The sequence below is a fragment of the Typopeltis vanoorti genome, chromosome 8 (genome assembly GCF_054136105.1).
Source record: "Typopeltis vanoorti isolate ZY-2024b chromosome 8, IOZ_Tvanoo_1.0, whole genome shotgun sequence".
In the NCBI taxonomy this organism is placed as follows: domain Eukaryota; kingdom Metazoa; phylum Arthropoda; class Arachnida; order Uropygi; family Thelyphonidae; genus Typopeltis; species Typopeltis vanoorti.
In genome coordinates, this window is record NC_143556.1 from 34,513,819 (window position 1) to 34,527,425 (window position 13,607).

The window sequence follows — 13,607 nt, forward strand, 5'->3', positions numbered from 1 at the left end:
GCGAACAGCGAAAAGTCAGCTACTGGAACAAATCTGAAAATAAACCCCAACTCAACATCACCAGAGTTAAAGATCGGTACTATCAACGTAAGAAGCCTGAATGGCAAAGAAATGGAGCTAGCTGAGGAATTAGATAAGTACCAGATCGACATAATAGTGGTGACTGAAACAAAAAAGACCAAAACTGGTGAAATCGTTCTGAGCAATAAATACAAAATGTTATATTCAGGCAATGACAATCAAGGAAAAGAAGGAGTAGCCATAGTATTCAACTCAAAATACGAGGCGAATCTTCCTGAATGGCAGTCAGTCTCAAGTAGAGTAATGTGGGCAAATATGAGAATGGGAAACTGGACAGTGAGACTTATTTGTGCCTATGGTCCCACAGAAGGTTCTACTAAGGTAGAAGTGGAGGAATTTTTTGAGGATTTAGAAAAAGCAACTGACACAAAAAAAAAAATGAAAAGTTGGTCCTTGTAGAGTAGGAAATGATTGTGAGACATATAAAAATATTTTGAGAAAATTTGGAGAAAAGAGCAGAGCTAATAATAATGGCAAATATCTGTTGGATTTCTGCTCAGGACATGGACTGGTTATTACTGACACCATGTTCCAACATAAAAATGTGCACAAATTCACATGGAGAGAAGAGGCTAGGAATAAGAAAAGTCTCATTGACTATGTTATTGTTGATAGTGATGTTTTCTCCCTGGTGCAGGACACCAGAGTATACAGAGGATTTGAAATTGGAAGTGATCACTATTTAGTCTTCAGCAGGATAAAATTGAATTTCACATTGAAAAGAATATTTTCATTTTTTCTTCAATTTCACATTGAAGAAAAAATGAAAGAGATTGAGAATAGGAATCAAACCTTGGAGATTCAGTGGCAAACTCTGAAGAAAACACTGATTGATTCTGCCAGAGAGGCATGTGGTGAGGTTGTCTGTAAGGATAAAAAAAATCAGAACTCCTTGGTGGACACAGGAAGTTAAAGAGGCGCAGTGAAGGAAAAGAAGAAAGCATACCAAAAGTTCCTGTCAAATAAGTCAGCTTGTGCTCTTAGAGAATACAGAGACAAATGCAAGAATGCTAAACACTGTGTAAAACTAGCTAAACAAAAGTCATGAGAGGACTTTGGCAAGAATATAGGAAATAAATATCAAGAAGGTGGAAAAATATTCTGGAGGTTGTTGAAGAAGCTTAGGAATGGAGGAAAGAGTGCTGTAAAAGGAATTAGAGATGATAAAGGTGACATGAAAACGGGAGAAAAAGATATCCTTGAAATATGGAGTAATTACTTTGAAAAACTGCTAAATGGAACAAGCAGTGATGACAGCACAGTGGTAAAAAAACACTGACCAGGCATGCAGTCAGGAATACATATCCATACTTGAAGTAGAAAAAGCCATCAATGGCTTGAAATGTGGAAAGGCAGCAGGGGTAGATGATATTCGACCAGAAATGCTGAAGTATGGTGGTATAAGAGTCTTACAGTGGCTGCACTGCATAGTTCAGAAAGCCTGGACAGAGGGACGAATTCCTGATGATTGGAGTAGAGCTCTCATAGTACCCATATATAAAAAGGGAAATAAAACTGCATGTGAGAATTACAGAGGTATTTCCCTACTGAGTGTTCCTGGCAAGATCTATGCAAGTATACTTGAGAAACGGTTGAGAAGAATTGTGGAAGAAAAGCTTGGTGAAGAACAAGCTGGATTCAGGCCAAATAGAGGCTGTTATGATCAGATCTTCACTTTACGACAAATAGTCGAGAAAGCATGGGAATATAACAAAGATCTGTATTTAAGTTTTGTTGATCTGGAAAAGGCATATGACAAGGTGCCAAGAGAGAAGTTATTCAATACGCTGCAGTTATATGGTGTCAATGGGGCATTATATCAAGCAATACTTAGTCTTTTTTTGAGTTGTATGTCAGCAGTTAGAATTGAAGGAAGTACAGGAAGATGGTTTAATGTTAAATCTGGTGTGAGACAAGGATGTACATCATCCCCTCTGTTATTCATTATCTATATGGATCACATTATGAAGGAAAGTGGTATTAAACATGATATCAAAAGTGGAGATGTTAATGTCAGCTCTTTGCTTTATGTGGATGATGTTATACTTCTAAATAAATCTGCTACAAGTCTGCAAGATTCTCTGACTAAATTGAATAGCTGTTGTAATAGATATGGTATGAAGGTCAGCAATAAAAAGACAAAGACAATGAAAATAGTCTGAATCATTGAAAATGTCAACTGTGTTGTGAATGGAGAACCTGTGGAACAAGTAAAACATTTCAGCTATTTTTTATTATTATTATTATTATTATTATTACGGGTATCTCCATGGAGTCAGTAGACTCATCGCGGGAGACCCAAGCTAGCAAAACAATATCTGTCATATCTCTTCTTGAATTCATTTACAGATGAAGAGCTCACAACAAAGTCAGGCAATGAATTCCACTCATTCACCACCCTCCAGGCAAAAAACCTTGTTCTGACACCTTTGTTAACCACACTCTTCTTTAATTTCCAGAGATGACCTCTTGTTCTTCCATCACTATCACACAGCTGAAACATTTCCCCTGCATCAATCCTATAAAAACCTTTTAGTAATTTGAATGTTTCTATCATATCCCCTCTTCTTCGCCTATCAACCAATCTCTGCAATCCACAAGCTCTCAATCTATCAATGTAGGGAGCATTTTTTATATCACTCACCAACTTGGTCACTCTTCTCTGAACCCTCTCCACAGCCTCCTCATCTCCAAGGAATCCAGGTGACCAGACCTGAGCACAGTAATCCAAATGTGGAAGTATCAATGCTTTATAAAGGGGAATAATAACCTCTTTATCTCTGGATGTCAGTGTGTTCCTCAACAACCAAGTAATCCTATGTGCAATCTTGGACACCTTAGCAATGTGTCCTCTGAACTTCATCTCCTTATCTACCAATACCCCTAAGTCCCTAGCCTCGTCAATCTCTTGGAGTACCTTTCCATCTATGTAGTAAACAGCTGGTAATCTTTTAATCCCAAAATGCAAGACTTTACACTTTTCCACATTGAACTGACATCCATTTTCTTTTGCCCATTTTACCAGCTTATTTAAATCCTCCTGCAAACTTTCAACATCAGCTTGATTTTTTATTGCACTACACAACTTTGCATCATCAGCAAACAACTGAATATCTCCCTTTAAGCCGTTTCCTATATCATTTATATACAAATTAAACAACATTGGCCCAAGCACAGAGCCCTGAGGCACACCACTGGTCACCTGCCTCATTCTGGACTCGGCTCCTCCATACACCACCTTATGGTATCTCTCCCTGAGCCATTCTCCTATCCATATCACCAATTTAATATCCATTCCCATCTGCTCCAATTTGCGTAACAGTGTTCTATGGGGTATCCTGTCAAAAGCCTTAGCAAAATCCAGAAGTACCACTGTGTAGCCAGTTCCTTTGTCCAACTCTGATGTTATTCTATTATGGATAGTTAATAGATTGCTAAGGCAGGATCTACCTTTAACAAAACCATGTTGGCCTCTATAGAATATCATATCCTGATCCACCCATTCTTGAATTTTGTCTTTAACCAACTTTTCCAATACTTTTACCACTACTCCTGAGATGGTGATTGGTCTGTAATTCAATACTGCAGTTTTAGAGCCACCCTTATGCAAAGGAACCACTTTGCCTAACTTCCACTCCCTAGGGACCATACCAGAGTTCAAACTTAAATTAAATATCCAGGTAAGAGGGGTTGACAATTCATTTGCACATTCACGCAACACCCGAGCTGATATTCCATCTAAGCCTACCGCAGAAAAAATTCAACTGGCCCGTGGGAGGATCGAACCCGCGACCTTCGCGTTATTAGCACGACGCTCTAACCAACTGAGCTAACGGGCCACGCCCAATTTTTACTGAAGATGGTAAATTAAATATAGAAATAGACAACAGAATCAGCAAAGCTGGTATGGTGGGAAGTCAAATGAATAAATTCATATGGAATAAGAGAGAAATTAGTCGGAACACTAAATTAGCTGTATACAAGACAGTGTTCAAACCAGTTTTAACTTATGGATCTGAGAGCTGGGTCAGAAGTAAAACACTTGACCAAAGACTAGAGACCACAGATATGAGAGTCCTGAGAAAGATTATAGGTGTGAACAGATGGCATCAATGGCAATATCATATTAAAAATGAGGATATTAGGAAAGAACTTGACATTGTCAGCATCCAGAAATGCATTAGCAGAGCTAATCTCAGGTGGTATAGTCACTTAAACAGAATGGGCGAGGAAAGATTAGCAAAACAAGTGTTCTCTGCCAGGTTGGCAGCAAAACGACCCAGAGGAAGACCAAGATATAGGTGGATTGATACGGTACAAAGTGCCTTAGACGATAGAAATATAAGATCTGATAATGTTGGAGTCTTGACAAGTAACAGACTGATTTGGAGGAAAATTGTAGATAGGAAATTAATAATGATGTAATTTTTTTCATGTAATACTATCATATCCTGTACACCCCTTGAGGGTACATGTCAGGAATTTGATGACAATGATGATTTACAATGTTTGTGGGTGTTTCTTACCACCATCATGTCACATCTCATATCACGCTGGTGTGATATGAGATGTGACATGATGGTTTAAAAATAGCCATTTTAAAATTGCACTTAATTTCTCTGATCAGTAGGCCATAAGTTTGAATCCTATTGTGGACATGGATATTTGTGAATGTTTTTAGCTGATAGATGATTTTCATTTCCTGGTATAAGACCACTTCCACTGTACATATCAGAGGTCTGAAAGGACTTGAAAGCATTCCATATGATCTCTGAAGCAGGTTTTTATATCTGATCCTTATCCCACTGACAGTTCTTATGTGTCATAAAATAATCTCAAAATAATCTCCTTCCAACCAACATTTACATTAGATACGCTTATACGTTGGTAACACGTGACTATTAAATTATTTAAGGAATTTACAACGTATATGGGAATATTAATTAAAAGCAACTTTAATAATAAATACCTCCTATATTTCGGCAATGTCATGTTGCCATCTTCATGGGAACATACAACAATTGCACACAGGCACTGCAGAAAGCAAATGAAGCAGAAGAGAGAAAACTACTGTTGTTCTTAGAATAGTGTTGTCCCTAAAAGTACCTCCTACTGGGCTATATTGGGTTGTCTTGGCTATTGGGCTGAAGTTCTCAAGATGCAAGCTTCCCAGATTTGGGGCAGTCTCATGCACCCAAATTTGTTGAGGTTTGGAAAGTTTTTTTAGAGCTGAGGCTGATTCCATGAACAATCTTTCATATTTAAATTTGCTGCAGTGTATTAACGTGGCTTTCTTCCAACATATTCTGTGGCAGGTATCCAGAGCTTAAGATTTTGGTTAACTTTTCAGAGATGCCCCCCCCCATATATAGGGAATGGTGATGATGGATTTAGTTTAATCTTTGTTATGAAGGGGTGGGGGTGGGGGGGGGTTAACTGGGTTTAATATTTTTTGGGGGTTGTAGCCATTGGCTAAGAAAGTGTTAAGGATGTGGTTTAATTCAGTTGTTAGGGTATTGTCATCTGAACAGATTAATTTTGCCCTGTTATATAGTGTTTTCATATGACCCCCTTATTGTTGTGAGGGGTGGTGGTGGGATTGCTCGTGAATGTATCTGCCTGTATGGGTGGTTTTCCTGTAAACAGAGAAAACCAAAGATCCATTAGGCTGGCAGGTCATTAGTGTCTAGGAAAGGGAGACTGTTGTTTCCTCTTTTTCCAACGTGAACTGGATTCTGGGGTGTTGGTTGTTTAAGTATGTTAAGAAGGAGAGGAGTGTATCTGAGCCATGTGGCCAAATAGCAAACACATCATCAACGTAGCGAAGCCAAACAGTGGGTTTTTTTGGGACTGATTTTAAGGCTTTCTCTTCAAAAGTCTCCATAAAGAATTTGGCCAGGGATGGGGAAAGTGGTGAACCCATGGCTGTCCTCTCTATCTGTTTGTAGAAATTTCCTTGCTGAACAAAATAGCCGGAGTTCATTGTGAACTGGAATAGGGCTGAGATATCAGGAGGAAATTTGGCTTGGATGAGCTCTAAGGTTTCCTTGAGTAGGACATTTGTGAATAGGGAGGAGATGTCAAAACTTCAGTACAGCCACTCTGAGCTTGTAAACCATGCTCTTGATACCTGCCACAGAATATGTTGGAAGAAAGCCATGTTAATACACCGCAGCAAAGTTAAATATGAAAGATTGTTCATGGAATCAGCCTCAGCTCTAAAAAAAACTTTCCAAACCTCAACAAATTTGGGTGCATGAGACTGCCCCAAATTTGGGAAGCTTGCATCTTGAGAACTTTAGCCCAATAGCCAAGATGGCTATATTGGGCTATAGCTAGGGGGGGGCACCTTTAGGACTCTAGGAACAACAGTAGTTTTCTCTCTTCTGCTTCATTTGCTTTCTTTGTAGTGCTGCATGCACGTCTCATTGTTGTATGTTCCCATGAAGATGGCAATGTGACATTGCTGAAATGTAGGAGGTATTTATTAAAATTTCTTTTAATTAATATTCCAGTATACGTTATAAATTCTTTAAATAATTTAATAGTCTTATTTAAGTTAAGGGATATTATATCCCATATTGTTTCTTAGCCGAATAAGAAACTCAGAGTTTCATGCCGAATATAGAAACTATATAATTATAATGAAGCCTTTGGCTCTTCATTATAATTAGTAATTTAATAGTCATTTACATTTGTCATATAAGTGTACAGAGGCACAATGGAAGTCCTGAATGGGAACCTCCTTTAGTCTCTGGGTCACACTAAGTTGGATGTCATCAATGTCACTGAAGTGCTCCCCCCTTTCAATGCACACTTCATCTTTAGGAAGAGGAAAAGTCTGCAGGAGCCAAATCTAGTGAATAGAAGGAGGGGGGGATGTTCGATCACACATAGTCATGTTGCTTCTCATAGTGTGAGGATGCATTGTTGTGCAACAGAAGACAATTATTGTTATGGAACAGTTCTTTCCTGACACATCACATGCAGGCAAGCAGAAATTCCATTACTCCTAAATAATACTCACTGTAGTGCTCTCAGGAACAAATTTGTAGTGGATAATTCCAGCAATGTTGAAAAAAAAAAAAAAATAAACAATGACCATTGTCTTGACACATGATTTTGACTTTCTTCTGCTGGGCAGAAGATATTAGATGGCAGTCCATGTTCTGGTGTTTCATTTCCAGATCAAACTGAAAACACTAACTTTCATCACCGGTGACAGTTCTTTGCAACACATCACAATCTTGATAAACTGCATGGATGAACTTTTTACAACATGCAACCTGGTGCTTTCTCTGTTCGTGTGTCAATGTGTGCTGTAAAACCTCAAAAAAACTTTCTCTTGTGCAAATTTAAGATTAATCTGGCCATTTCCTTGCTGACACCAAGCTATACAGTGAGTAGCCTAGTGGTGGTTATTTGCCTGTCGTGGGCAACAATTTCCCTAGCTTTCACCATATTTGAATTTTTCAGTACAGAAACTAGCCATCCACAGCATGGTTCATCCTTCAGGGGACTCCCACCTAATTTATAGTAAACTTTTATAACAACTCTTTGCTCCATGACAGCTTCTCACACTCTTACTTCAGTGGTTGCCACATGAAAACTGCTTTGTCACCCACCTCGAAAGTTGCACCTGCGATTACAACACGCTCCAGCAATCAAAACTATAAACACGCGTTACTTTTATTCAAAGATCTGTCCTTGAAAAAAAAAAAAAAAAAAAAAAAAAAAAAAAAATCTTTCTCATTACTTAACAGGAACACTGTGTAATATGGTGATCATACTTTTTTTTTTTTTTTGGATATTTATTATTAGTGGTTTTATTTTACTTTGTAATCATCACTCATTAAGAGAATTTCCAAAAATATTGAATTGCTTTTTAAAGGAAATATCCACAAAACAGATAAGAGAGTGATTGGGCCAACTGAAGACTTGAATAACATATTCAATTTTGTTTTGCTCAAAACTAAATGGTTATACTTTCAAATCGCCTATATACTCTCGTGAATGTTGCTATTAATAATACCATGGCCAGTGAGATTTTCTTGTATCTTCTCTATGTGAATTTGTGCACACCTTTATATTGGAACATGGTACTAGTAATGATTAGTTTATATCATAAGCGCAAGTACAGTTGACCCTTGAACAACGTGGGTTTCAACTACACAGGTCCACTTTTTTTCAGTAACTATATTGGAAAAATTTTTTTATCAATTTGCGACTATTTGAAAAAAAAAACTTGCATATGAACTGTGTAGCCTAGAAATATCGAAAATATTAAAAAGTTAGGTATGTCATGAATGCATAAAATATATGTAGGTACTAGTCTATTTTATCACTTACTACCATAAAATATGCACAAATCTATTATAAGTTAAAATTTATCAAAACAAGTACACAAACACTTAGACCACACATGCTGCCATTTTCCTTTGAGAGAAATATAAACAAACATATAGATGCTGTATTAAATCATAACTGCATAAAATTAACTGTTATTAATTAGTTAAATTTAATCAGCATAAAATAAAAAATTTATAACGATTCATTAGTGTATAGACTAGATTTCTGTGAAGCAATCATATTGCTGCTGCTTTGTTATCATTGCACGAATCATTATAGCTGTAAATATAAATATGAATTTCTTTTTCACATTATCTTTTCATTTTTCATGTCTAGTGTTAGTAATACTTATAACACTTATAATATGTACAGTGTTTTGCATCATATAAGACACTGTTGATGTAGATACTGACAGATGATTCATCTTGTAAACAGACAATATAAACTTACGGTATTGATAAATATAGTACATTACTGTAAATGTATTTTCTGTTGCTTATGATTTTCTTAACAACCTTTTCTTTTCTCTGGCTTCCTTTATTTGTAAGAGTACAGTATATAATACATATAACATACAAAATATGCGTTAATCGACTGTTCATGTTATTGATAAGGGTTCTGGTCAACATTAGGCTATTAGTAGTTAAGTTTTTGGGGAGTCAAAAGTTATACTCAGATTTTTGACTGCACGTGGGATCAACACCCCTAACCTCCACTTTGTTCAAGGGTCAACTGTACTTACCATTATTACCTTTTGCTCTTTTCTACAAATTTTTCCAACATATCTCATATTCATTTCCTATTCCACTGTTTAAATCTCTAACAAGGAACAATTTTTCTTTCTTTCTGATTGCAATAGCTGACAATTTAAGGATATCGGCTAAATTGCAAACGAAAAAAGTAAAGATGAGCCAAACAGGTCATTTTTACTTTTAATTAAGAGTTAAGAATGTTAATGAAGATTCAATGATATTTGATGTAACATGCTTTTATATTACCTATCCTTTCTATATTTCAATGTTTTCTCACAGTATTGGAATATATTCATAATCTACATTTCGTTTTAATATTTTTCCTTTCTTTTTCTTCCTGCAGTTTATCACTGGTCCCATTATTTAGTAATTACTTCAGAATTTGATCATGCATATTCTATTCAATACAAGAAATTAAATCGTGTGTGTTATATTTCTTTATTGTATTTTATATATATCATCATCAAATTTGTGCCATGTACCCTCAAGGGGTGTACAGGATATGATAGTACTACATGAAAAATTTACATCATTACTAACTTCCCATCTACAATTTTCCTCCAAATGTCTGTTACTTGCCAAGATTCCAACATTATCAGATCTTATATTTCTATTGTCTAAGACACTTTGTAGTATCAATCCACCTATATCTTGGTCTTCCTCTAGGTCGTTTTCCTTCCTATCTGGCAGAGAACACTTGTTTTGCTAATCTTTCCTCGCCCATTCTATTTAAGTGACCATACCACCTAAGATTAGTTATTCTAACACATTCCTGGATGCTGACAATGTCAAGTTCTTTCCTAATATCCTTGTTTTTAATATGATATTACCATTGATGCCATCTGTTCACACCTATAATCTTTCTCAGGACTCTCATATCTGTGGTCTCTAGTCTTTGGTCAAATGTTTTACTTTTGACCCAGCTCTCAGATCCATAAGTTAAAACTGGTTTGAACACTGTCTTGCATACAGTTAATTTAGTGTTCCGGCTAATTTCTCTTTTATTCCATATGAATTTATTCAGTTGACTTCCTACCATACTAGCTTTGTTGATTCTGTTGTCTATTTCCATATTTAATTTACCATCTTCGCTAAAAATCGTGCCTAAGTAGCTAAAGTGTTTTACTTGTTACACAGGTTCTTTGTTCCAAACGCAGACAACCTCACCACATGCCTCTCTCACTGAATCAATCAGTGTTTTCTTCAAGGCTTGCCACTGAATCTCCAAGGTTTGGTTGCAGTTCTCAAACTCTTTCATTTTTTTCTTCAATAATTTTTTGTGTATTTTAGTCTACAGTTCACATCTGAGAGCTGCTCACTTTTATTTTCTTTAAAACTTTTTTACATGTTATTCTTTTCAATATGAAATTCAATTTTTTCCTGATCAAGACCAAGTAGTGATCATTTCTATTTTATATATATACTAGGGGGGAGACCCCCCTGGCGCCTACGGTGCCCAACTCCCCGAGTTCCAGACTGTTAGGCTGGTTCTCCTTGAATTCTGATGACTCGAAATTTGAAAACTCGAAAGGTGTTTCGCCTACAGTGCCCAACCCCCCTGAGTTCTGGACTGGTAGGCCGGTTCTCCTTGAATTCTGATGACTCAAAAGAGGGGAGGAGTTCCTCCCCTGCCACATGCCCCCCCTTCCCCTGAGTTCTGGACTTGTAGGCCGGTTCTCCTTGAATTCAGATGACTCGAATTTTGAAAACTTGAAAGGGGGGAGGATCTGCCCACCTACGGCGCCCAACCCCCTGAGTTCCGGACTGGTAGGACTGTACTCCTTGAATTTTGAAGACTCGACACTCAGGGTAGCCCTGAGTTTCAATACATTTCAAATAACTTGACAAAAAATGTGATACAAAAACGTTACAAAAAAGGCTTATCATTTTATATTATAGAGTAGGTATATAATATTCAGCATGGAAGTCAGCATGAAAACATAAGAGAGTAAATTTTTTTATTTTTTTTTTGGTCTGGCTGACTTTAGTTTATAGAAAACTTTCAATAAAAACATTTATCTAATCCAAATGTGTTTTGAATTGAAAAATATTTTAGAAAATTCTATTCTCAAATATATTGCAAATTTTTTAATATTAGTATATCAAGTATCACTTCACTGAGATATTTTGTAAATATCTCAGTGAAGTGATAGAAGTTTGTATCTTGATTTATTCTTCATGGCCTCATGTAAAATTAAATAGAAATACTTAATACTAAATTGTGTTTATTACTGTTATGTATTAGTTCCTGAGCTATGTACTCACCCACCAGATGATGGATCATGTTTATCATTTGTTGAGAGATTCTACTACAAACCGTTGATCTATAATTGTGAAGAGTTTGTATATGGAGGTTGTGATGGAAATGCTAATAATTTTCTTACAAATGCTGAATGTAAAAAAAAGTGTATAGGTAAGTGGGATTTTTGTATGTATATTCAGTTATGCCCTGGAAGTTTACAAACTGTATTTAAACTCATTTTTAATAACACTTGTGGCATAATAACATTCGTTAGATACACATATTCACAAGAATATGTCTTATTACTGCAATTTTTTTATTACTGCAAGTAACATGTTTTCACATGTAATGTATTATTTTTTTGAGGGGGGGGGGTTGGTTGTTTCCACAGAGGCAAAGAATAATCATGAAAGGCCATACTAATGATTATTCACACAATACATATCTACCTTTTTATTGAACTCATTATTCATGAGTTCACTAAAAGTTCAATAAATTTTTCCATAAACTTGTCACAATCTGTCAATCTCACTGAATCCTCTCCATTTCCACATCCCCAAGGAATCTAGGCAACCAGATATATCTTTATCAAAGCCTTCTACAGAGGAATAATAACCTCTCATCCCTGCTTGCCAGCATGTTCTTCAGCATTCAAGTAACTTAATGATCTTTTTTGGTTACCTCTTTTGCAATATGCCTTCTAAACTTCAAATCCTTGCATTAATTTCTTGCAGTTCAGTTTCACATCTACAACAAAAGATCTTTCATTGCAAAGTGCATGACCTTACACTTTGCCATATTAAATTGTACCCATTATCCTTGGTCCATACTGCAGCCTATTTAAGTCTCCCACTGTATCTCTATCATCTTCATTGACTGTCATTCTTTCCAGTTTTCCATGTTCAGCAAACAATTGGATATTTCCCCTTAAATCATTTCCTACATCATCGATGTACTATTAAATCATATTGTCCAAAGTACAGAGCTCTACAGTTCACTGCTAGTACAGGCATTGTATATGCAGTGAACTACATATACAACGCTTCCCTGCACTAGTTGCAGTTTAGTTTCATATCTACTATACTCAACTTCTGATCTTTCATGCCAAAGTGGCATATTAAACTGGTAGCTATTATCCTTTGCCCATACTGCAGCCTATTTATGTTTTATGCCTCATTCATATCCTCCCCTCCTATCTGTTAGACACTGCAAATTGCATTTTCTTACCCTTTCTTCATACCAGAGACCAGAAGCCACCGTTGTCGATCAAATCTGGACCTTTTGAAAACCATGTAATCAAATCTGCGCACAGTAATCCATATATGGCTCGATCAAGGCCTTATACAGTGGAAGCATAACCTGATTATTTCTCCACATCAGCGTACCCTGCATATCATTACCGGAATATGTTGAATCCTCCTCACAATTCTAGCAGTATGCCCCTTAAATTTTAAGTCCTAATCCAACAGATCCATAGATCGCTTATTTCCTTTACATCCTCCAAGATATCCTCTCCAGTTATATACTCTGCATCCTGTCTTTGTTTCTTAAATTTTAATACTTTACACTTTGCATCATTGAACTGATAGCACCACTCACTGATTCACACAGTTTAGATTTTCAAGTACTCTTGTGAAGCATAACATTTTTTCATAGTTCTCCAAAACTTTGCATCACCTGCACACAACTCCATATTTCAATTCAAACCTTTCCTAATATCATTAACCTAAAAGTTGAACAATAATGACCCCAAAACAGATCCTTGAGCACACCACTACAAACTTTTTTCTTTCAGGATATTGCTTCCCCATACACAACTTGCTCACATCTATCAGATAACACAATCTCTATTTTTATGTGCTAATCTATTATTGCTCTGGATGAGCTTGTGTAGTTCCTTAATTTGTGGATCTGTGGTCTCATTTGATGGAAAGGATTTGTACAATGTGCATGGACTACATCTGAATGGTTGTTTTGGTGTTAGGTGTCTGGAGAGAGAGAGCTTTGTTCACCGAGCATGCTGACGTGCAAATTTGGAGAAACTTAAACAATTATGGTGGAAGCAAGTGAGTTTGTGTGACAGCACCCATGGAGCGAGTGAGTGTGAGAATAACTAAGTGAGGAATCTAGTCTCTCAAGTAAAGATATTGAATAGAGTAGTCAATTCAGAAAGTAAAGGTGGG

At 36.5% G+C, this 13,607-nt stretch overlaps 1 protein-coding gene and 1 non-coding gene across 4 annotated transcripts in view; one reads left to right on the forward strand and one right to left on the reverse strand.

Moving 5' to 3' along the window:
* LOC150103918 (uncharacterized) overlaps nucleotides 1-13,607 on the forward strand; it is a 224,993-nt gene that overhangs the window by 124,371 nt on the left and 87,015 nt on the right. For all 3 annotated transcript variants that reach the window (XM_090396600.1, XM_090396599.1, XM_090396601.1), the window contains exon 7: nucleotides 11,428-11,595. In XM_090396600.1, the coding sequence (XP_090252726.1) occupies nucleotides 11,428-11,595 (168 nt within the window). The remainder of the gene's footprint in view (nucleotides 1-11,427; nucleotides 11,596-13,607) is intronic.
* Nucleotides 3,847-3,920, reverse strand: TRNAI-AAU (transfer RNA isoleucine (anticodon AAU)). Its single transcript has one exon. It is a non-coding gene; the product is annotated as a tRNA-Ile (tRNA).